At 35.5% G+C, this 26,919-nt stretch overlaps 1 protein-coding gene across 2 annotated transcripts in view; it reads left to right on the top strand.

Moving 5' to 3' along the window:
• Fpps (Farnesyl pyrophosphate synthase) overlaps nt 1-26,919 on the top strand; it is a 194,834-nt gene that overhangs the window by 11,001 nt on the left and 156,914 nt on the right. For both annotated transcript variants that reach the window (XM_090410087.1, XM_090410086.1), the window contains one exon: nt 3,399-3,522. In XM_090410087.1, coding sequence (XP_090266213.1) covers nt 3,421-3,522 — 102 coding nt within the window. In that variant the 5' untranslated portion in view covers nt 3,399-3,420. The remainder of the gene's footprint in view (nt 1-3,398; nt 3,523-26,919) is intronic.

Here is a 26,919-nt window from a genome sequence, read left to right as displayed (position 1 = left end):
TATCCTCATCTGCTCAATTCTGTATATAGTCCCTCACTAATTTCTCCAAGACCTTAACTACTGATGACACACAAACTGGCCTATAATTAGACACTTCCAGTTTGCTACAACACTTATGCAATGGCACTATAAACACTACTTTTATTTTATTTTATGAAATCTTAATTTTTTATGCACACAAATATTTTATGAGCACTAAAATCTCCAAGCAAGGTGGCTTTATTCTTAGCGCAGTTGTACTAGAGAAATTCGACATTTAAAGTAAATTAGAAAATTCAGAATGATTAGTGGCATTTAAAGACTGAAGATATATATATATATATATATATATATATATATATATATATATATATATATATCACTTATTTGAGAATGACAGAATGGGGGGGAAAAAAAAAAAAAAAAAAGCGAATTTTCCAAAGACCTCTAGATTAACTTCATAAATGTATAAGGATTTGCCCCAGTCCTACCTGAGAATACAGTATACTCATGCTCTTATGACATAATTGGTTTATGGAAAGGTATCATTAAGCAAACCATTATAAATCTTGCTCTAATTTATTAGGCTTATTATCATGAATTAAGATTTGGTTTCTGGAACACAGTTTGAATTATAAAATACCACACAATGGTTTCCAAACTAACACACACCTAGTTAACAAAATGACAGTTTAATTATGCAAAAGTAAAAATGTTAATATTACAAGATTTACTGTTTTGGAAATTGTTGAAATTCGGTAAACAGTTTCTTCTGAACCTGATATATTTCACCTTCTGGCATAAGCATTTCTTACTGTAGCTTTGATCTCCATTTAAAATTTGGATGGCATCAATAGTTAATTTTTTCAAAAGACCAAGTATACATTTATGAAGCTTACTTAGGATTCAGTTCTTCATAGTGCTTTGTATTATTCTCAAATTCACTTTTCTTCTTTCCAAATATTTATGTGAACAAATATACACTTGTACTGTAAAAGATTATAAAGTTAAACTGAATAGAAATGAAGAGAGGCAAATTACATCTATTCACTGCAACTGTAGACTAATTCTGCTCTGCATCTTTGATGAGATCTGTGCATAGTAAACTCATTGCATATTTTTTTAAATACAAATGCACACAATATTTTGTGATGTAAAACTTAGTTATTGGATAAAAATTAATTGCACTGATTCAGTTATTAAAATTTATTCATACTAATTAAGTTTTATTCTCAGTTAAGTTTAGTTTAACTTTATAATCTTTTACAGTACAAGTGTATATTTGTTCACATAAATATCTGGATTTATGTATACTGTATACTGTGGTTTGTCAATTGATGCATCCTCATTGTCTCATTCTGCAGCCCAGCATTTCATTTTCTGATGGGGTCTTTTGTAGTGGCAGTAAGATTACTCAGTATCCATCCTGGAACCCTCCCAAAGCATTAGTTAGGTTTGGTCCAGTATGCTATCTAGCAGCTTTTGTTTGGAATAATTGTTTTAAACTATATCCCAAAAAAGAAATGCTGGATCTTTCTCTCTCTCTCTCTCTGTGATGTCTGACTTACTCCATCTCATTTTTTCTGAAAGAAAAAAAGTAAAGTGATCTTTGCTCTACATTTTGAACATTTTTTTTTTTTTTTTTTACTACTTCAGTGTATACTCGGGCTATGAAACTAATCCATCACTTAGTTGATGAGCTGCATTCCCCTGCTTGCACTCTTTATCTCCTGGATAATTTCTTCCAGTAGGATGGTTAATGTCTGTTAGCTGACTTTACCAGAGAATTTGTTTTAGAACTTTACCATAGTTCATTGTTAATGGTGGTCAGAACGCCACTTCCACCAGTGTTTTGGATTTTTGAGGTTTATCCCTAAGACACTGCTCATGCAGTTTATGTAACTGAAGGGTGTGTTCCTTACCCCTTTTAGTTAAGCCAGCGACATAAATAAAGAGGTGACTTATCGTCCAGCATTGGAGTAGTTTATGAAGTTAATGTGCTACAGGGATATCTGCTGTTTAGTTTATATATCCATGATACTGAAGATGGTTTAGAAGAATATCTTTTTTTTTTCTGCATTCCCACCCATGGAAGATTGTAAACCTGTATAACATTAGTGTAATGGATGTGGGCTAAGTTCCCAAACTGAATATTAGTTTGGGAACCTTTCTCTAAAGAGTAAACATGATACTTTTTTTTTCCAAGCCTCAAGCAAATAATGGTCTCGCACTAGGTGGGGAAAAATCATCTACCACATAAAGCATTCAAAAACACCCAAGTCACAGTTTGATTTGGAACTACACCTTCTAGGTTGAAGAGGAAATATGGTATCTGCTTGGTCAACCATGTGGGACAGGCACTAGTTAATGAAACTAATAGAAATCCTCTTGCAGGATTTGTCAGCCTCTCATTTGAATAGAGTAGTAACATTTTGGGCAAATGATAATGAATGCCAGTTCCATGTTACAGTGCATAAGACTGTGTACTTGGAAAGGAAGAGAAAAGCTTTGTATTTCATCACTATAAGAAACTGATTTTGGGAATCTAGTGATAGCATATATTGAATAGGAATTTAACTTTAAAATTTTCAGGAAATGACAATATAATACTAGAATATAATTAAAAACTTTAATCAATACCTTTCTATATTTTGGCAATGTTACATTGCCATCTTCAGGGATCACAAAAGAATGATATGTGCATGCAGGCACTCACACTTTAGGGCTCTAGGACCACTTTAGTTGCCTTTCTTCAGCCTCATTTGCTTAGTGTGAGTGTTTGCATGCACATATCAATGATTTGTGATCCCTGAAGACAATGTATATAGGAATATAGGAAGGTATTGATTAGTCTTTAATTAACATTCTAGTATACGTTGTCATTTCCTAAAAAATTAAAAGCTATGTATAACCAATATATAAGCTTATCTATGTGAATAGGAATTTAGGGAACAAATATGATGAAAACATGCCAAGGGTAAATAATGGCTGAAGTACTGTGCTCAGATTTGGTTCTCTAGATTTTGTGGGAGCAAGAAACGAATTGGTAGCAAGTATTAAGCAGATAACTATGATATTAAGTGTATGCCATCCTTGGTACAGAGAAGAGTAAGAATTTGTATATTACAAAGCAGGAAGTTGAGAGAAAAATGAGCTATTCATGATTAAGTAAGTTTAATAACAAGGTAAGGGTTTGTTTGAAGGAGTAGTGAATGCACTATCAGTAAATTGATTGAAAGATAAGACATGGTTATTTAACCAGTTGTGATGATACTAATGTACCATCACAGGTTTTTTTTGTTTTTTTCCTACCATTTGTGTTTCTCTTTTAATAAGTCTCAGAACTGTGGAAATGCCTGAATAATTATGAATACTAATGATTCATATTTAACTGTAAAAATTCTTATCTTACTATCTAGAGCCAAAGTCATATTTATAGATATGCTGAAGGAGTTTGATAAAGCTTATCCTCTAATTCTGAAGGAGCTGACAGATAATCCAGAGGCAAAAGAATTAACAGAAGTTTTCAGCTGGCTTCGTGAGGTAAGATGCATAGGTATAATTTTATACCAGTTAAAGGAATTTCTTGTCATTTCACATTTTTATTATTATTATGGGCAATAAGGAGTCCTTTGACTCATCGAGGGAGACCTTAAACATCATATCAAGAACAACTATTCAGCTTCCACTCAGTATCTATCATACTTTGCCTTGAAAGTGTCTGTTGTGGGTGCCATGACTGTAAATGAATCATGGCACCCACAACAGACTCTAGCAACTTATTCCACTCATTCACCACTCTCTAAGTAAAAAAACCTAGTTCTAACACCTTTGTTAACCACACTCCTGCCCACATTCCGTGGATGGCCCATAGTCCTCCCACCACCAGACCTGTTCTGAAACATATCCTCTGAATTAATCTTATAGAAACCCTTCAGCAATTTGAATGTCTCAATCATATCTCCCCTTTTCCACCTATCAACCAATTTCTGCAACCCACAAATCTTCAACCTGTTCTAATAAGGTTCACTCGATAGACCTGATATCATCTTTGTCACTCACCTCTGGGTCCTCTCTACCTCCTCCCCATCAAGAAGAAACCCTGACACCCAGATCTGTACACAGTAGTCAAGATGGGGTCTTATCAAGGTTCGATACAGAGGAACAATAACTTGCTTGTCTCTACTCGTCAAAGTATTCTTCAGTAACTAAGTGATTTGATGAGCTCCTGGAGTACAGTTCCACCAATGTGGTATACTGCTGCTAATCTTTTCACCCCAAAATGCATAACCTTGCACTTTGCCACATTAAATTGACATCCATTCTCCTTAGCCGAGTCCTCAAATCTATCCAAATCATCCTACAAAATTTTGACATCATGTGCATTCACTATTGCTCTACCCAACTTTGCATCATCAGCAAACAAATGAACAGTTCCTCTCAGATCCTTTCCTATATCGTTAATGAACAATTAAATAGTAGTAGTCCAAGAACTGAACCCTGCAGCATACCACTAGCCACAGGCCGTCTTTTGGATTCTACTCCTGAATAAACTACTCTCTGATATCTCTCCATCAACTACCCTCCTATCCATCTCGCCAACTTTATATCTATCCCCATATGCTGCAGTTTACTGAATAGAATTCCATGTGGTATCCTGTCAAAGACCTTAGCAAGGTCCAGCAGTATCACTGTAAATTCATTACCCTTATCCAGTTCAGCCAACACTGTGTTATAAAACGTGAGCAAGTTACTGAGGTATGATCTACCCTTCAGAAAACCATGCTGTCCCTCATACAGTATCCTATTATCATCTATCCATTCCTGTATTCTTCTCTTGACTACTTTCTCCAAGACCTTGACAATGACTCCTGATATGCTGATCGGACGATAATTTGCAACAGCAGTCTTGGAACCTCCTTTATGCAGTGGTACTATTTTCCCCTCTTTCCACCCCCTCAGGGCTAACCCAGACCCGAGACTCAAATTAAACAAAATGGTCAAGGGCACTGACAATTTTTTTGCCGCTTCATGTAAGAACCGAGCTGGTATACCATCCAATCCCACAGATGTATTCACATTAAGGTTTTGTAATATACAATTCACCTCAATTCCTGTATAAGTTATTGGTTCCTTCATTCCTGCAATATCACTATCTGGATGATATTGTTGGATTCTAATTATGTAGAAAATAGAATAAATATTATTTGATTCAGAATCCAACATGAATTTCCATTACAAAGGCTGCGTTGTAAATATTATTTATTGTAAATAACGTAAATGTAATTTGATATCATATAACTACCTTAATTATATCAATTATTTAATTATTTAATCAAAGAAATGTGTTAATGGTAAATAGATTCTGTATTAATTATTGTTAAGCTATTTTATTTATTGTTATGTCAATATTATAGAAACTTATATTTGCAATATTAACTACGCATTTATTGAAAAGCAAATATTCTAATTATTCATATTTGTGTATAAAGCTTAACGTTATGTAATCACTCATGTAGTAGTAGAGCGTTGTATTACATTAGCGAAATGTTTGCGTTTAGTTTGTTGTCATGGAGACGCATGAGTAAACAACACGGGTCGAAGAGAACGTGGCATTCGAACGGGGGGGAAAAAGAAGTGAAAGTATATAGAAAAAAGAGAATTGAGATTTTAGGAGTAAGGGGAGAGAGGAAAGAGCTTTGCGGAACCAGAAGGAAGGTAGCATACAAGCAAAGAAGTAAAAGAAGGTTATAAATTCTTTAGGGCAGGAATTCATGAAAATAGTGTTCGGAAATGAACCAAAAAGTAGTGAATCAAAAAGTTTAATGTTACAAGGGAAAACAGCTGTTGTTATGAAGTAAAGTTAATGCCGTAATCGTAGAAGGATTTTATTATGTATGTTCCGCTGATGTAATTAAGTTAATTCATAAGTGTCCTCGCAATAACTTGACGTATTGAAGATTTTATCCGGTAAGAGTAATTGTATATGTTCGTCTATTCTAGCATTAACTGTAATATATCTCCGATGCTCAAAGTCCGGAATAAACTTGCTTGGAATATTGTCTACCTGGATTAGTGCTTGCTGTGAATTTGAACATTGTATTGACAGATTTGTAGAGACAGATTAAATGTGAAGTTTGTTATTTTAATCTGAGTTAAGAAAATATGTTTTTGAAGTTGCAAATTGTTTTTGAGAATTTAGAACATCGAACTGGAATGAGAGACTTAGCAAGTTGTATTGAGTTATTTGTATTGTTTCATTTAAGAGTAGAATTATTGTACTTGTTATATATCATATATTAAATGTTTTATTTTGTTAATCTAAATATTGTGTTTGCCTGAATTCCTTTTTATTGCACCGTTCATTAAAATAATCGAATCTCGCGGGTGCCCCAATTTGAATGATAGTTAATTCGGCCAGAGTAAATGAGAAGACTGCTAGCTAATTGAAGATTGGTCCTACTATTTATATAGACTAACCTAAGATAGGGTGGCGCAGTATAAATATAAATTTCCCTATTTTAAGATTGGTGACCAATTGATAATTAGTTTATTTATTGATATAAGTGACTTGAAGCAAGACCACGGACTCGAAGGACAAGAGTCGTCACGACAATATACTCTTGCAAAGTGCTCGCTCAGTAATTCCACTATATCAGCTAATTCAGTTACCTCCCTACCATCGGCATTCCTTAAAATCATTCTGCCATATACATTTTTTTCCCTTTTACTTGCAGCATATCAAAAAAACTGTTTGGTATTCTCTTTAACTTGCATGGCTAATTTCATTTCATAATCCGCTTTTGCTTTTCTTACCACACTCGTTACCCTTCTGGCCTGTGCTTTAAACTGTTTGTGCCTGCAGGTCACCGTTCTCCTTAAATTCCCTCCACAGTTGTTTCTTGTTTTGTAGCTCAAGCTCATCATCATCAAATTCCTACCATGTATCCTCAAGGGGTGTACAGGATATGATAGCACTACATGAAAAATTTACATCATTACTAACTTCCTATCTACTATTTTCCTCCAAATTAGTCTGTTAATTGTCAAGACTCGAACATTATCGGATCTTATATTTCTGTCGTCTAAGGCACTTTGTACCGTATCAATCCATGTATATCTTGGTCTTCCTCTGGGTCGTTTTCCTGCCAACCTGGCTGAGAGCACTTGTTTTGCTAATCTTTCCTTGCCCATTCTATTTAAGTGACCATACCACCTGAGTTTAGCTCTGCTAATGCATCCCTGGATGCTGACAATGTCAAGTTCTTTCTGATATATTCTCGTTTTTAATATAATATTACCATTGATGCCATCTGTTCACGCCTCTAATCTTTCTCAGGACTCTCATATCTGCAGTCTCTAGTCTTTGGTCAAGTGTTTTACTTCTGACCCGGCTCTCAGATCCATAAGTTAAAACTGGTTTGAACACTGTCTTGTATACAGCTAATTTAGTGTTCCAACTAATTTCTCTCTTATTCCATATGAATTTATTCAATTGACTTCCTACCATACCAGCTCTGCTCATTCTCTTGTCTATTTCCATATTTGATTTACCATCTTCACTAAATATCGCACCTAAGTAGCTGAAATGTTTTACTTGTTCCACAGGTTCTCCATTCAGAATGATATAATCACGTAATCACAAGAAAGATATTTATTTAACCAAATATTTCGGTCTGGAAATAGCAGACCATCGTCGGTGGTATTACAAGAACAGTTTAAAAAAATATACAAGCTAGAATACTAACAATAGATCGTTGAAATTAGAACATGCCGCGTGATGTTATATCACTAAGTATGAAACGAAATATTTTGAAGTAGAAACATGATTGAATTTGCTATAAAAAAAAAAAAAAAAAAAAAAAAAAAAAAAAAAAAAAAAAAAAAAATTAATGAGTAATCTTGATTAGGCTTTCCCAGATTTTTGATATAGATATGCAGTCATTACGATTCAGGTTGGGATGATGGAGCAAGGCCTCCACGCTTTCCTTGAACAAACGTTCGAACCTATAACGGGATCTATGTAAGAGGCGAGTTTTGGACCAAAGGATGCTGTGGTCAGTTTCAATCCCGTGTTGAGCCAAACCAGACTTTTCAGGTTTATTGTGAAGAATGGATGATTGATGTTCTTGGATTCTTTTTTCAAGAGAACGTCCAGTCTGTCCAAAGTAAGAGAGATCACAGTTGCAAGGAATTTGATAAACTCCAGGAAGAGATAAAGTTGAGCGTTTGTCTTTAGGAGAAGGAAAATGAGAAGACAATTTGTTAATAGGAGAATACGTAGCTGTTAAATCATATTTCTTCAAAATTCTTGCGATAGGTTCTGAAATACCGGAGATATAAGGAATAGGTACTCGACGTATTGAATCTTTGTTGTTTTGTGGAGGATTATAAGATCTTACATAGATCCCGTTATAGGTTCGAACGTTTGTTCAAGGAAAGCGTGGAGGCCTTGCTCCATCATCCCAACCTGAATCGTAATGACTGCATATCTATATCAAAATTCTGGGAAAGCCTAATCAAGATTACTCATTAATTTTTTTTTTTTTTTTTTTTTTTTTTTTTTTTTTTTTTTATAGCAAATTCAATCATGTTTCTACTTCAAAATATTTCGTTTCATACTTAGTGATATAACATCACGTGGCATGTTCTAATTTCAACGATCTATTGTTAGTATTCTAGCTTGTATATTTTTTTAAACTGTTCTTGTAATACCACCGACGATGGTCTGCTATTTCCAGACCGAAATATTTGGTTAAATAAATATCTTTCTTGTGATTACGTGATTATATCATTCAGTCTTATGTCGCAAGTATCCTTAAAACAACAGGTTCTCCATTCACAACGCACTTGACATTTTCAACGATTCTGCCTATTTTCATTGTCTTTGTCTTTTTATTGCTGACCTTCTTACCATATCTATTACAACAGTTATTCAATTTAGTCAGGGAATCTTGCAAACTTGTAGCAGATTTATTTAGAAGTATAACATCATCCGCATAAAGCAAAGAGCTGACATTAACATCTCCAATTTTGATATCAGGTTTAATACCACTTTCCTTCATGATGTGATCCATATAGATTATGAATAACAGAGGGGATAATGTACATCCTTGTCTCACACCAGATTTAACATTAAACTATCTTCCTGTACTTCCTTCAATCCTAACTGCTGATTTACAGCTCAAATAAAGAGACAAAGTGTTGCTTGATATAATGCCCCATTGACACCGTATAACTGTAGCATATTGAATAGCATCTCTTGGCACCTTGTCATATGACTTTTCCAGATCGACAAAACTTAAATACAGATCTTTGTTATATTCCCATGATTTCTCGACTATTTGTCGTAAAGTGAAGATCTGATTCTGACAGCCTCTATTTGGCCTGAATCCAGCTTGTTCTTCACCAAGCTTTTCTTCCATAATTCTTCTCAACCGTTTCTCAAGTGTACTAGCATAAATCTTACCAGGAACATTCAGTAGGGAAATACCTCTGTAATTCTCACATTTAGTTTTATTTCCCTTTTTATATATGGGTACTATGAGTGCTCAACTCCAATCATCAGGAATATGTACCTCTGTCCAGGCCTTCTGAACTATGCAGTTCAGCCACTGTAAGACTTTTATACCATCATACTTCAGCATTTCTGGTTGAATATCATACTCCTGCTGCCTTTCCACAGTTCAACCCTTTGATGGCTTTTTCTATTTCAAGCATGGATATGTATTCCTGACTGTATGCCTTGTGAGTGTTTTTTACCACTGTGCAATCACTGCTTGTTTCATTTAACAATTTTTTGAAGTAATTACTCCATACTTCAAGGATACCTTTTTCTCCTGTTTTCATGTCACCTTTATCATCTCTAATTCCTTTTACAGCACTCTTTCCTCCATTTCTGAGCTTCTTCAACAACCTCCAGAATATTTTGCCACTTTCCTGATATTTATTTATTTTATGTTATTGCCGAAGTCCTCCCGTGACTTTTGTTTAGCTAGTTTTACACAGTGTTTAGCTTTCTTATATTTGTCTCTGTATTCTCTAAGAGCACAAGCTGACTTATTTGCTAGGAATTTTTGATATGCTTTCTTCTTTTCCTTCACTGCCTCTTTAACTTCTTGTGTCTGCCATGGAGTTCTGATTTTTCTATCCTTGTAGACAACCTCACCACATGCCTCTCTGGCTGAATCAATCAGGGTTTTCTTCAAGGTTTGCCACTGAATCTCCAAGGTTTGGTTCCTGTTCTCAAACGCTTTCATTTTTTCTTCAACAATCTTTGTGTATTTTAGTCTATAGTTCACATCTGAGAGCTGTTCAACTTTTATTCGCTTTAAAACTTTCTTACATGTGATTCTTTTCAATATGAAATTCAATTTTATCCTGCTCAAGACTAAATAGTGATCACCTCCAATTTCAAATCCTCTGTACACTCTGGTGTCCTGCAACAGGGAGAAAATATCACTATCAACAATAACATAGTCAATGAGACTTTTCTTATTCCTTGCCTTTTTCTCTCCATGTGAATTTGTGCACATTTTTATGTTGGAACATTGTATTAGTAATAACCAGTCCATGTCGTCAGCAGAAATCCAACAAGTATTTGTCATTATTATTAGCTTTTTGCTCTTTTCTCCAAATTTTCCCAAAATATTTTTGTATGTCTGACAATCACTTCCTACTCTGCTATTTAGATCCCCAACAAAGACCAACTTAATGCTCAGCTCAAGCTTAATGGTATTTTTCAACCATTTAACCCCTACTTGATTTACTATCTGGACTTTAGGTATTCAGTCAGCCATTATCTCTTTCAAATGCTCCTTTAACACTTCCCATGCACTATCAACCTCCAGCCCTTGCAGTTTTACATGCCATCTCCTAAGGTTGTTATACTTACCAGCCCGGTAATTCCACATGTACCCTTTCTGAATTGAAAATTCCACCCATTTATCCACCTCCCAGGTCACCTTATCCATCTTATGATCACTCTCACCAATTGGTGGCAATGTCATCATATTCATTACAGTCAAATTCTCAGATGCAATTACTAGGTCAAACACTCTCGAACCCCTAGTATATTTCATTACATGCTGTCTCAGGTAGTTATCCCTTGATAACTGCATAAAATCCAATTCCATCCTCCCATGTGTCCTCTCCTGCTTTCAGTCAATGTTACCATAGTTGAAATCCCCATAATAATTATCCTCCTCCTTCCACTCATTGCATCTATTTGTCTATGCATACTATCTCCACCATCTATTCCATCACCTGGTCTATAGCAGCACCCAACTGTATATTTTATTCCACTAGTCCCAATCTCACACCAAATAGCCTCAAATGTGCTTTCTTCGTTATCCTGCAGTTCAGCTTCAATTCTCCTTGGCTGCAGTTCATTGGCTGTCATCAATAACACTCTTCCCCCCATTCTTTTCTCTCTGTCTCTCCTGAACACACTATACCCTTCACAATCTATCCCACTAGCTGTATCATCTTCTGTCAGCCATGTCTCACTAATGCCAATAACCTCTGGCCAGGAAGAGCCAACCAAGGCCAAATATTCTTCCTTCTTGTAGCTAATATTCCTGGCATTAGCATACACGAAGGCAGAAGCCTGTTATTCCCACCCTTATCTTGATGTTTTATATGAACTATCCCATTCTGATATGTTGTCCTTCATACTAGCTCAGGCATATTATACACATTCTTACACTCAACATCCACACCTGATGTCTGCATATCCACTTCCTCCCCCTTTCCCCAATAACTCTAGTTTCCCTGATTCTGCACATCCACTTTCACTTCATTCAGCAACACTCTTTCCGGTCTCCACACACCAAATCCATTCAGATGCAAACTATCCAACTTGTATAAGTCCACAAACTCCACACCACTTCTCCTGCATAACCTGCACATAGTCATTTGCAGTTATGGCCCTCCTTCTCAACTCTTCTCTATCATACTGCAGCAACAGACTCACTATCTTAACTCTCTCACTCTTTTCTTTTGCTACCTCTAGCAAAAGAATTTTATCATCAAAAATTATGTGGATAGTTAAATATATAAAGATGCTGAGATTAACTGATTGAAAATTTTCAGTAGATTATATATTATATTATTCCTTTTCATTTCAAATGGTGCATATCAACACTTAAAGATGATTTTATATGAAATAGATTAACTGTACTTCAAAAATTATTTGCTCCAGAACACATTTGTTTGCTTCAATATAGAAATACAAGGAAATACAATATGTTAGCTAGAAAAAAAAATACAGGTTATTTAACAATAATTGGTTTATATGCCCCAGAAGAAGGAAGAGAAGATGATAATATTTAATTTTATAATCAGTTACAAAATATATATAATAAAATAAAATTTTATTATCTAATAAAATTTTATTAAATAATAAAAATGATTATGTAATATTGGCAAGAGACTTAAATGCAAGAATTGTAAACACCAAAATTAATAATAATATAGGAATATATGGAGATCACACTCTAAACCGGAATGGTAAAAAAAGATTGAATTTGAATAGTTTATAATAACCTTAATGAATAAAGACAAACAAACATAAATACACTTCGGCAGCAAGAGGATCGAAATCAGTATTAGATTATTTTATCGTAAATGAAAAAACATCAAAGTTCTCTTTAGATATTAGAGTTCAGAGGATATAAAATAAGTAGTGACCACTTCCTCATTAAAATGAAATTAAGATTACCACCTAAATGGTTACAAATAACAAGAACAGAAAATTTAAAACATTTGTTTATAAAACTAGATTATTAAATGACACAAATATACAATGGCTATATGAACAAAGAATTAACCAATATTTAGATAAAACAAAATGAAGAAATAGAATGGCTTAATATAAAAACAGTACTAAATACAACAGCAAATGAAAGCTTAAGAAAGACCAAAAAATTCAATAAAAAAAAAACCCTGAATATATGGGATGATGCAATCAAAGAAATAATCAAAATGAAAAAAGGCATATTATAAATGGTTAAGACAAAGGAATTGAAGATGAAATAGAATATAAACGAATAAGAGCCAAAGTGGAGATTGAACTGCCCACTCAGTCTCCAAAAGTTAGATAGGGCTAAATGGCCTCGCCTACTCCCGTATACGGGAATAAAAAGGCGTTAGTTGATTTTTTAATAAAAAAAAAAAGGGGGAGCCTGTGTAGCTCAGTGGATGTGGCGTTTGCACACCACCACGCTTGGCCGCACGAAGGAAGACTTGGTTTCGAGTCTAGTCGGCGACTAGAGGAAATTATTCTAAGCCTTTTTTCGACCGGTTCCCGAGTTAGTCGATCTCTGGCACGGGCAAGCAGGTTTTTCCTCCCGGAAACTCGGGTTTTTCATCCTGTAAACTCAAGAGAATCGACCGTAGAACCCACATTATTTCAGACATTAAATATATTGTGTTAGGGACCACGAGATGGCAGCACTTTTGAGCCGTCTCTCTTCACTGCATACCGCTTAATTAGTGATAGCCTTGGGCCATCTGTCTCTGATTGGGTACCAGTGGAGATTGAACTGCCCACTCAGTCTCCAAAAGTTAGATAGGGCTAAATGGCCTCCCGTACATGGGAATAAAAAGGCGTTAGTTGATTATTTTATTTTTTTATTTTTTTTTTTTAACGAATAAGAGCCATAACTAAAAGACAAGTCAGGAAACACACATAGAGAATCATGGAACAAATTTGTTTCTAATTTAGAACATGATCTGTATAAAATAAGACCCCGTGTATATACGATTTTGAAACATTTAAGTATAGATACTAAAGAAAACATAAAATTAAATACCAAATTGAAATTAGAAGAATTTCTATACAGAATTGTCGACAGACAGTTATTTTCAAAAAGATAACTGGCAAACATTAAATGAAAAGGAAATAACTAAAGAAGAATTAGAAATCAGCTGAAAGAAACAAGAAATGGAAAATCACCTGAGGAAGATAAGTTATGTTCAGAATTATATAAATATTCAGGAATAAGGTTCAAAGAACTTAAGGGCAAAAGGGGTGCTTAAGGGCCAAAGTTGTATAACTGAGAGGAGACCTCCACATGGCCTTTAAAGGAATGCGGAGAACCGACCAGGGGTTCTCACCCAATGTCCAATCCTCACCTTCTCGTGGTGCACCCTGTTGGGTATCTACCTGGATACTGAATGAATGAGGATGGGCTGACAATTTGGGATTTAGCCGACCAAATTGTAATTCTTATCATCATCAAATTCCTGCCATGTACCCTAAAGGGGTGTACAGGATATCATAGTACCACATGAAAAAATTACATCATTACTAACGCCTATCTACAATTTTCCTCCAAATCAGTCTGTTACTTGTCAAGACTCCAACATTATCAGATCTTATATTTCTATCGTCTAAGGCACTTTGTACCGTATCAATCCATGTATATCTTGGTCTTCCTCTGGGTCGTTTTCCTGCCAACCTGGCTGAGAACACTTGTTTTGCTAATCTTTCCTTACCCATTCTATTTAAGTGACCATACCACCTGAGTTTAGCTTTGCTAACGCATTCCTGGATGCTGACAATGTCAAGTTCTTTCCTAGTAACCTCATTTTTAATATGATAATGCCATTGATGCCATCTGTTCATGCCTCTAATCTTTCTCAGGACTCTCACATCTGCGGTCTCTAGTCTTTGGTCAAGTGCTTTACTTCAGACCCAGCTCTCAGATCCATAAGTTAAAACTGGTTTGAACACTGTCTTGTATACAGCTAATTTAGTGTTCTGACTAATTTGTCTCTTATTCCATATGAATTTATTCAATTGACTTTCCACCATACCAGCTTTGCTGATTCTGTTGTCTATTTCAATATTTAATTTATTGCCTTCACTAAAAATCATGCCTAAGTAGTTGAAATGTTTTACTTGTTCCACAGGTTCTCCATTCACAACACAACTGACATTTTCAATGATTCTGCCTATTTTCATTGTCTTTGACTTTTTATTGCTGACCTTCCTATCATATCTATTACAACAGTTATTCGATTTAGTCAGGGAATCTTGCAAACTTGTAGCAGATTTATTTAGAAGTATAACATCATCCACATAAAGCAAAGAGCTGACATTAACATCTCCAATTTTGATATCATGTTTAATATCACTTTCTTTCATAATGTGATCCATATAGATAATGAATAACAGAGGGGATAATGTACATCCTTGTCTCACATCAGATTTAACATTAAACCATCTTCCTGTACTTCCTTCAATTCTAACTGCTGACTTACAACTCAAATAAAGACTACATATTGCTTGATATAATGCCCCATTGACACCATATAACTGTAGTGTATTGAATAGCTTCTCTCTCTTGGCACCTTGTCATATGCCTTTTCCAAATCGACAAAACTCAAATAGAGATCTTTGTTATATTCCCATGATTTCTCCACTATTTGCCGTAAAGTGAAGATCTGATCCTGACAGCCTCTATTTGGCCGGAATCCAGCTTGTTCTTCACCCAGCTTTTCTTCCACAATTCTTCTCAATCGTTTCTCAAGTATACTTGCATAGATCTTGCCTGGAACACTCAGAAGGGAAATACCTCTGTAATTCTCGCATTCTGTTTTATTTCCCTTTTTGTATATGGGTACTATTAGAGCTCTACTCCAATCATCAGGAATTCATACTTCAGTCCAGGCCTTCTGAACTATGCAGTGCAGCCACTGTAAGGCTTTTATACCACCATACTTCAGAATTTATGGTCGAATATCATCTACTCCTGCTGCCTTTCCATATTTCAAGCCTTTGATGGCTTTTTCTACTTCAAGTATGGATATGTATTCCTGACTGTATGCCTGGTCAGTGTTTTTTACCACTGTGCTGTCATCACTGCTTGTTTCATTTAGCAGTTTTTCAAAGTAATTACTCCATACTTCAAGGATATCTTTTTTTTCCATTTTTCATGTCACCTTTATCATCTCTAACTCCTTTTACAGCACTCTTTCCTCCATTCCTAAGCTTCTTCAACAACCTCCAGAATATTTTGCCACCTTCTTGTTATTTATTTTCTATATTCTTGCCAAAGTCCTCCTATGACTTTTGTTTAGCTAGTTTTACAGAGTGTTTAGCATTCTTGCATTTGTCTCTGTATTCTTTAAGAGCACAAGCTGACTTATTTGCCAGGAACTTTTGATATGCTTTCTTCTTTTCCTTCACTGCCTGTTTAACTTCCTGTGTCCACCATGGAGTTCTAATTTTTCTATCCTTGAAAACAACTTTACCACATGCCACTCTAGCTGAATCAGTCAATGTTTTCTTCAGAGTTAGCCACTGAATCTACAAGGTTTGATTCCTGTTCTCAACCTATTTCATTTTTTCTTCAATAATCTTTGTGTATTTTAGTCTACAGTTCACATCTGAGAGCTGCTCAACTTTTATTCGCTTTAAAACTTTCTTACATGTTATTCTTTTCAATATGAAACTCAATTTTATCTTGCTCAAGACTAAATAGTGATCAATTCCAAATCCTCTGTACACTCTGGTGTTTTGCACCAGGGAGAAAATATCACCATCAACAATAACATAGTCAATGAGACTTTTCTTTTTCCTTGCCTCTTCTCTCCATGTGAATTTGTGCACATTTTTATGTTGGAACATGGTGTTAGTAATAACCAGTCCATGTCCTGAACAGAAATCCAACAGGTATTTGCCATTATTATTAGTTTTGCTCTTTTCTCCAAATTTTCCCAAAATATTTTTGTATGACTCACAATCATTTCCTACTCTGCTATTTAGATCCCCAACAAGGACCAACTTTCCCTTTTTCATTGCAGTTGCTTTTTCTAAAGCATCAAAAAATTCCTCCACTTCTACCTTAGTAGAACCTTCTGTGGGACCATAGGCACAAATAAGTCTCATTGTCCAGTTTCCCATTCTCATATTTGCCCACGTTACTCTACTTGAGACTGCCTGCCATTCAAGAAGATTAGCCTCATATTTTGTGTTGAATACTATGGCTACTCCTTCTTTTCCTTGATTGTCATTGCCTGAATATAACGTTTTGTATTTATTGCTGAGAAAGATCTCACCAGTTTTTGTCTTTTTTGTTTCAGTCACCCCTATTATGTCGATCTGGTACTTATCTATTTCCTCAGCTAGCTCCATTTCTTTGCCATTCAGGCTTCTTATGTTGATAGTACCGATCTTTAACTCTGGTGATGCTGAGTTGGGGTGTGTTTTCCGATTTGTTCCAGTAGCTGACTTTTCGCTGTTCACCCTGGTTCCCTAGCGAAAACAACGGGGGCCTTGTTTAACCAGGCCACGCCCCAGCCGGCATGAAATTTTGTCATGTTGTACCATCATTTTTTATTTTGGTTTAACTAATAAGGATACAATTTGGTTGGCTAAGTTCCAGATTGCCAGCCTATCCTCGTTCGTTGAGTATCCAAGCAGATACCCAACAGGGTGCACCACGAGAAGGTGAGGATTGGACATTAGGTCAGAATCCCTGGTCGGTTCTCTGCATTCCTTTTAAAGGCTATGTGGAGGTCTCCTCTCAGTTGTATAGCTTTGACCCTTAAGCACCCCAATTGTTATTGGCTTAAACCAAATTACAAAATGATGGTACAACATGACAAAATTTCATGCTGGCTGGGGCATTGCCCGGTTAAACAAGGCCCCTGTGGTTTTCACCATGGAACCAGGGTGAACAGCGAAAAGTCAGCTACAGGAACAAATCTGAAAAAACACTCCAACTCAACATCACCGGAGTTAAAGATTGGTACTATCAACATAAGAAGCCTGAATGGCAAAGAAATGGAGCTAGCTGTGGAATTAGATAAGTACCAGATCGACATAATAGAGGTGCTGAAACCAAAAAGACAAAAACTGGTGAGATCTTTCTGAGCACTAAATACAAAATGTTATATTCAGTCAATGACAGTCAAGGAAAAGATGGAGTAGCCATTGTATTCAACACTAAATACGAGGCTTATCTTCTTGAAAGGCAGGCAGTCGCAAGTAGAGTGATGTGGGCAAATATGAGAATGGGAACTGGACAATGAGACTTATTTGTGCCTATGGTCCCACAGGAGGTTCTACTAAGGTAGAAGTGGAGGAATTTTTTGAGGGTTTAGAGAAAGTAACTGACACAATGAAAAAGGAAAAGTTGGTCCTTGTTGGGGATCTAAATAGCAGAGTAGGGAATGATTGTCAGACATACAAAAATATATTGGCAAAATTTGGAAAAAAGAGCAAAGCTAATAATAATGGCAAATATTTGTTGTATTTCTGCTCAGGACATGGACTGGTTATTACTAACACCATGGTCCAACATAAAAACGTGCACAAATTCACATGGAGAGAAGAAGCAAGAAATAAGAAAAGTCTCATTGACTATGTTATTATTGATAGTGATGTTTTCTCCCTTGTGCAGGATACCAGAGTGTACAGAGGATTTGAAATTGGAAGTGATCAATATTTAGTCTTGAGCAGGATAAAATTGAGGACTCCACTTTGGAAGTGGAGTCCTCCAAAGGGAAGACATGGTATGAAGGTCAGTAGGATTTTGGCAAGAACATAGAAAATAAATATCAAGAAGTTGTCAAAATATTTTGGAGGTTGTTGAAGAAGCTTAGAAATGGAGGAAAGAGTGCTGTAAAAGGAATTGGAGATGATAAAGGTGACATGAAAACGGGAGAAAAAAGATGTTCTTGAAGTATGCAGTAATTACTTCGAGAAATTGCTAAATGAAACAAACAGTGATAGCACAGTGGTAAAAAGCACTCGACATACAGTCAGGAATACATATCCATACTTGAAGTAGAAAAAGCCATCAAAGGCTTAAAATGTGGAAATGCAGCAGGAGTAGATGATATTTGATCAGAAATGCTGAAGTATGGTAGCATAAAAGTCTTGCAGTGGCTGCACTGCATAGTTCAAAAGGCCTGGACAGAGGGACGAATTCCCGATGATTGGAGTAGAGCTCTCATAGTTCCCATATATAAAAAGGGAAATAAAACTGAATGTGAGAATTACAGAGGTATTTCCGTACTGAGTGTTCCTGTTAAGATATATGCAAGTATACTTGAGAAACGGTTGAGAAGAATTGTGGAAGAAAAGCTTGGTGAAGAACAAGTTGGTTTCAGGCCAAATAGTGGCTGTCAGGATCAGATCTTCACTTTACTACTAATAGTGGAGAAATCATGGAAATATAACAAAGATCTCTATTTGAGTTTTGTAGATCTGGAAAAGGCATATGATAAGGTGCCAAGAGAGAGAGAAGCTATTCGCTGTGCTACAGTTATATGGTGTCATTAGGGCATTATATCAAGCAATACTTTGTCTCTTTATTTGAGCTTTATTTAGGCACGATTTTTAGTGAAGATGATAAATTAAATATGGAAATAGACGACAGAATCAATAAAGCTGGTATAGTTGGAAGTCAATTGAATAAATTAATATGGAATAAGAGAGAAATTAGTCGGAACACTAAATTAGCTGTATACAAGACGGTTCAAACCAGTGTTAACTTATGGATCTGAGAGCTGGGTCAGAAGTAAAACACTTCACCAAAGACTAGAGACCACAGATATGAGAACCTTGAGAAAGATTAGAGGCGTGAACAAATGGCATCAATGGCAATATCATATTAAAAACGAGGATATTAGGAAAGAACTTGACATTTTCAGCATCCAGGAATGTGTTAGCAGAGCTAATATCAGGTGGTATGATCATTTAAACAGATTGGGCGAGGAAAGATTGTCAAAACAAGTGTTCTCTGCTAGGTTGGCAGGAAAATGACCTAGAGGAAGATCTAGATATAGGTGGATTGATATGGTCAAAGTGCCTGAGACGACAGAAAAATAAGATTTGATATTATTGGAGTCTTGACAAGTAACAGACTGATCTGGAGTTAAATTGTAGACAGGATCTTAGAAATGACGTAAATTTTTCACGTAGTACTATCATATCCTGTACACCCCTTGAGGGTACATGGCAGGAAAATAATGATGATGAGGTTCAAAGAAAGACTCGTATTATTTTTAATAAAATCTATTCAACTAGTAACTCAGTAATAGAATGGAAAAAAGCAATTGTGATCCCTATCTTGAAAAAAAAGTAGTAGAGATGACCCTAAAAATTATAGAGGTATAAGTATACTAAATTCCTGTTACAAAATATATAACAGAATTTTAAATAACAAACTAATAAAATATTCTGAAAACTTTATTTTAGAAGTACAGAATGGATTTAGAAAAGGACGATCATGTATAGACTGGCCTCTTGCGTAAAGTGAAATAATAGAGAAGAGAATAGAATTTAGAAACAAATTACATTTATTGACTTTGAAAAAGCATTTGACAAAGTTAAAAGAAGCATTTTATTTAACATATTAAAAGAAAGACAAATACCAAATAATATTCTAAGAGCTATAAGTATATATGAAAATAATCAAATACAAATAAGATTAAATCATGAGCTATCATATACGAGAGAGATAAACCAAGGAGTCTGACAGGGATATCCCCTTTCAACAACTCTTTTTAATATTTCATTTATAATTTCATTTAAATAAAATGAAATTATAACAGAATGAATAAATTTCCATCAAGTTATTAAACTTCCTCCTACTGTGAACTTAAACACTCTCCATTTTGCTGATGACCAAATAATTACAAATTCTGAAGATAACTTACAGAAAGATATTTTAAATTTAAATGAAATAGCCAAAGAATATAGAATGATAATAACAGAAAAATAAAAAAACAATGGTCTTTAAAGGACAAGATCCAGTAAGAAGTAAAATAATATTAGATAACAAAATTTTAGAACAGGTGAATTCATTTAACTACCTAGTATGATTGCATATGAAAAAGATATAAACCTAAAGATTGCAAAATATTTATAAATAACAGGTGTAATTAATTCTATATTTAAACCTAACCTACTACAAAAACATGTTGAAAGTTTATTTTTCACTTGGTTAGAGTATAATAAATTTAGTTTAATCCTTTATCCAAGTGTGAGCAAACAAAGTTTGCGCCTGAAAGTATCTTCAGGACTGGGTTAAGGTGGTACAACACCAGGGCAACTCGTTGCAAAAGTGGAGCAAGCTACCAACACTCCTATCTCAGTATCTCCTATAATGCAAAACACATCTCCTTGTGGATATGTCTAATGTTATGCATTAAGGGAAGGGCCACTACCCAGACTAGTTTCGACCTTTATTGAGGTCTCTTCAGTGGGAGCCAGGCCCAAGTGGAGATATCAGGCAGAAGCATTAGCAGGTCATCTCTACATATAGGAGTGGCACACCAATTGGCAAACTTATGGTAGTAATCAGTGGGAATTTTGGACCATTCTTCTTGTAGGCATGTAATGAGGTCCTGGACTGCTGTGGTGCAGAAGCCTCCAGTTCATCCCACAGATATTCAGCAGGGTTGAGAGACAGGTCTGTGAAGGCCAGTCAAGTGTGATGACTTTCATGTCTACAAACCACGCAGTTATGGCAGAAGTTTTATGACATAGTTCATTGTCTTGCTGAAAGAATGGTCTGTTCCATAGAAATGCCATAAAGTAGGAAATTTTGCATTGTCCAGAATGTTCTGATAGTTTTTGGAGTTCGTTGTTCATAGTACCACATAGAGGTCAGAGGCCAAAACAGGAAAAACAGGACCATACCATCACACTGCTACCTCTTAATTTCATAGTTGGAATTACTTACTCTTGTAAGAGATGTTCACCAGGTATCTGCCACACTTGCACCCATCCATCGGCTCAGTAAAGGGTGTAGTGTGATTCATCGCTCCATAACATAGCCTTCCAAGCTTCGACGACTGGCTGTACATGCTCTTTGCACCACTGAAAACTACTGAATGTGGGTTCAGGTAATTTGGGGCTTGCATATTGCGGTCTTACCATGGAAGCCCATGTTGTGAATCATAGTTCTGAATGTTTATGTGCAGATTCGTGTTCCAACGATGCCGGAACTCCATATTCAACATGTCAGATGATTATTATTATTATTATGTGACACCTCCAGGGAGTCCAAAGACTCATCGAAGGAGAGTGTGCCAACAGCATCGAACGAATGATCCCCTTCCAACTACTAACTGCTCATATTTGCTGAATTGAAATTTTTACATATTATCTTTGCAGCACTCTACAGTCACATTCAGTGAGAGTGGTGGATCGTTCACTGCAGGTAGCACTTGCAGTTGACTCTCTGCACTTCCATTTCAGTATGGTATTACTGATTGTTGACTGTGGATGGGTCAACCCATTTTGTCAACAATTTGCCAAACAGATAAGCCTGCAATGTAGCATTTTATCATGATGCCCATTTTGAACTCTGTCAGTTTCTTTCTCATGGCCATTTCACCTGCACACAACTGCGACTTGGGGAAGCATCATATTTATCCAATTTATATTGGCTGTACACAAGTGATTTGTGACATGGCATGATGCATCTTACCCATAATGGGGGGGGGGTCTGGGAAGTTCTGATAAACACCTGAAACAAAAATGATATTAAAATAACTGATATAACCACAAGAAAGAATATTTCTTAAAACCATTTAATTTTGTCTTATATATCCTAAAAGAAAAAGAACAAATTACAATTTGATGAAACATGAGGTTAATTTTTTTTTTGTTCTAGATGTTTATCAGAACTTTCCAGATTCCCTTGTATATTGTGTGTGTATCTCACACACACAATATACATTAGCAGAGTGTTGGTAAATTAATAGTATTCTTAACTATTCAGACCTTATGTTGGAGAGACAGGGAGACATTTTATATGAAACGATTGATTAGCTAAACCCAAAATTTTATCTTATCTGTTAAATTTTAATATCTAACATTAGTATATATAAACATAAAGTTAAGTATAGACATTTGATTTATATAACCATCTTTCTTGAGGTTACTTGATCCTTAAAAATTAAAAATAGTGGAATTGTGCAAAAATGTTATTTGCAATAGTTGTTCTATTGGCTGAGCAGAATTAAAGTCTCTGGTTTAATTCTACATGCATAAATTTGCAGTGATAACTTGCTCCTGTTTTCAAGAATTGCTTGTTTCTTCAATAATTAAGAAATATTTGAGTCTTCATATATAAAAGAAAACCAGTTTAATAATTCTAATATACACTAATACAAAAATGCAACATATACAATTTAATTTTAAGACTTGAAAAGATAAATAGCATTTTATCCTGGACTGAAATGTGCCAGCTATATAACCAAAGGATTAACTTTAAGCTAAATTTATTTGATCTTAAAAATGGAAATTACTTTTTTTTTATTGAAATATGAGTTAGATGCCAAGAAATTGTATTCTTGTTTTCATCCTTTATCCAGGTGTAAGCAAACAAAGTTTGCATGCGAAGTACTTTACAACTGGGCTACTTGTATATAGAGGATAACGACTTCACATCAATTGCCTTAATATCCCAAAATGCAAGGCACATATCTTTATAGACATGTATAATTTTATGTATTATGGGAAGGGCTACCACCCAGAATGGTTTTGACCTTTACTAAGGTCTTCTCAGTGCGAGAAAGAGATACCAAGATTGAACTTGCATTTCTAATAAAGGTTAAAAAGGGTGTTTAAGGGTCAAAGCTGTATAACTGAGAGGAGACCTCCACATAGCCTTTAAAGGAATGCAGAGAATCGACCAGGGCTTCTGACCTACTCACCTTCTCATGGTGCACGCTGTTGGGTATCTACCTGGATACTGAACAAACGAGGGCTGGCAATTTTGGATTTAGCTGGCCAAATTGTATTCTTATTGGCTTAAACCAAAATACAAAATAATGGTACAACATGACAAAATTTCGTGCTGGCTGGGGCATCGCCCGGTCAAACAAGGCCCCCATTGTTTTCGCCAGGGAACCAGGGTGAATAGCAAAAAGTCAGCTACTGAAACAAACCCTAAAACCCACCCCAACTCAATTTCACCAGAGTTGAAGATCGGTACTATCAACATAAGAAGCCCGAATGGCAAAGAAATGGAGTTAGCTGAGGAATTAGATAATGTTAAATCTTGAACGAAAGAAAATTTATAATGTATTACCTTTCATTCATATTTAAGAATGAAAAGAAAAAAAAGAACGAAAGAAAATTTATAATGTATTACCTTTCATTCATATTTAACAAGTATCTGAATTCTCGATGTAATACTTGTAACTTGTATATTAATAAAAAAGAAATTGAATGTAGATGAATGATCATAGCATCCTTGATTTGAAGATTTGCTGAATATTGTCAAATGTTTTATGTGGGGAAAAAAAAATAAAGAGGGAAGGAAGCAATTTAGGAATGGGTGAAGTATGTGTTAGTATGCAAGGAAAAGGAGTAGCCATAGTATTCAACGCTAAATATGAGGCTAATCTTCTTGAATGGCAGATATTCTCAAGTAGAGTGATATGGGCAAATATCAGAATGGGGAACTGGACAATGAGACTTATTTGTGCCTATGATCCCACAGAAGGCTCTACTAAGGTAAAAGTGGAAGAATTTTTTGAGGATCTAGAGAAAGCTACTGACGCAATGAAAAAGGAAAAGTTGGTCCTTGTTGGAGATCTAAATAACAGAATAGGAAGTGATTGTCAGACATACAAAAATATTTTGGGAAAATTTGGAGAAAAGAGCAAAGCTAATAATAATGGCAAATACCTTTTGGATTTCTGCTCAGGACATGGACTGGTTATTACTAACACCATGTTCCAACATAAAAATGTGCACAAATTCACATGGAGAGAAGAGGCAAGGAATAAGAAAAGTCTCATTGACTATGTTATTGTTGATAGTGATGTTTTCTCCCTGGTGCAGGACACCAGAGTGTAAACAGGATTTGAAATTGGAAGTGATCGCTATTTAGTCTTGAGCAGGATAAAATTGAATTTCATATCGAAAAGAATGACATGTAAGAAGAAAGTTTTAAAGCAAATGAAAGTTGAGCAGCTTTCAGATGGTGAACTGTAGACTAAAATACACAAAAATTATTGAAGAAAAAATGAAAGAGTTTGAAAAGAGGAACCAAACCTTGGAGATTCAGTGGCAAACCTTGAAGAAAACCCTGATTGATTCAGCCAGAGAGGCATGTGGTGAGGTTGTCTGCAAGGATAGAAAAATCAGAACTCCATGGTGAACACAAGAAGTAAAAGAGGCAGTGAAGGAAAAGAAAAAAGCATATCAAAAATTCCTGGCAAATAAGTCAACTTGTGCTCTAGAGAATACAGAGACAAATGTAAGGAAGCTAAACACTGTAAAACTAGCTAAACAAAAGTCATGGGAGGACTTTGGCAAGAACATAGAAAATAAATATCAAAAAGGTGGCAAAATATTTTCGAGGTTGTTGAAGAAGCTCCAAAATGGAGGAAAGAGTGCTGCAAAAGGAATTGGAGATGATAAAGGTGACATGAAAACAGGAGAAAAAGATATCCTTGAAATATGGGGTAATTACTTCAAAAAATTGTTCAATTAAACAAGCAGTGATAGCACAGTGGTAAAAAGCACTCACCAGGCATACAGTCAGGAATACATATCTATGCTTGAAATAGAAATAACCATCAAAGACTTGAAATGTGGAAAGGCAGCAGGAGTAGATGATATTCGACCATAAATTCTGAAGTATGGTGGTATAAAAGTCATACAGTGGCTGCACTGCATAGTTCAGAAGGCCTGGACAGAAGTATGAATTCCTGATGATTGGAGTAGAACTCTCATAGTACCCATATATAAAAAGGGAAATAAAACTGAATGTGAGAATTCAGAGGTATTTCCCTACTGAATGTTCCTGGTAAGATTTATGCTAGTATACTTGAGAAATGGTTGAGAAGAATTGTGGAAGAAAAGCTTGGTGAAGAACAAGCTGGATTCAGGCCAAATAGAGGCTGTCAGGATCAGATCTTTATTTTACGACAAATAGTCGAGAAATCATGGAACTATAACAAAGATCTGTATTTAAGTTTTGTCGATCTGGAAAAGGCATATAACAAGGTGCCAAGAGAAGCTATTCAATACGCTACAGGCATATGGTGTCAATGGGGCATTATATCAAGCAATACTTTCTCTTTATTTGAGCTGTAAATTAGCAGTTAGTATTGAAGGAAGTACAGGAAGATAGTTTAATGTTAAATCTGGTGTGAGACAAGGATGTACATTATCCCCTCTGTTATTCATTATCCATATGGATCATATCATGAAGGAAAGTTTTATTAAAACTGATATCAAAATTGGAGATGTTAATGTCAGCTGTTTGCTTGATGCAGATGATGTTATACTTCTAAATAAATTTGCTACAAGTCTGAAAGATTCCCTGACTAAATTGAATAACTGTTGTAATAGATATGGTATGAAGGTCAGCAATAAAAAGACAAAGAAAATGAAAATAGGCAGAAACGTTGAAAATGTTGATAATGTTGAAAATGTTGAAAACAATTGATGCCATCTGTTCACACCTCTAATGGAGGGGGGGACCTCCCCTCGATTAGAGGTGTGAACAGATGGCATCAATGGTTATATCATATTAAAAACGAGGATATTAAGAAAGAATTTGTCATTGTCAGCATCCAGGGATGTGTTAGCAGAGCTAATCTTTATTATTATTATTATTATTCAGGCCTCCATGGAGTCAAAAGACTCATCATGGGAGGTCCTTCCTAAGAACATAAAGTCTGTCAAAACTCATCGAGGGGAGGTACCCCTCCCTAAGAAACACAGTCTATCATACCACTCCTTAAACTCATTGACTGTTATCGCTCTCACCACTCCATCAGGCAATGCATTCCACGGTTCAACCACCCTCCACGCAAAGAAAGCACTCCTCACCCTCTTGCTCACAGTTTCCTTTCATAACTTCCAGGGATGGCCTCTTGTCATCACTCCTTCCTGCTGTTCAACCAAGTGAAAGAACTCCCCAGCATCAACCCTGTAACCACCTCTTGGGG

Source organism: Typopeltis vanoorti, chromosome 20 (genome assembly GCF_054136105.1).
Source record: "Typopeltis vanoorti isolate ZY-2024b chromosome 20, IOZ_Tvanoo_1.0, whole genome shotgun sequence".
NCBI classification, from domain to species: Eukaryota; Metazoa; Arthropoda; class Arachnida; order Uropygi; family Thelyphonidae; genus Typopeltis; species Typopeltis vanoorti.
Note: the sequence above shows the minus strand (reverse complement) of the source record. Positions and strands in the feature narration are given on the sequence as shown.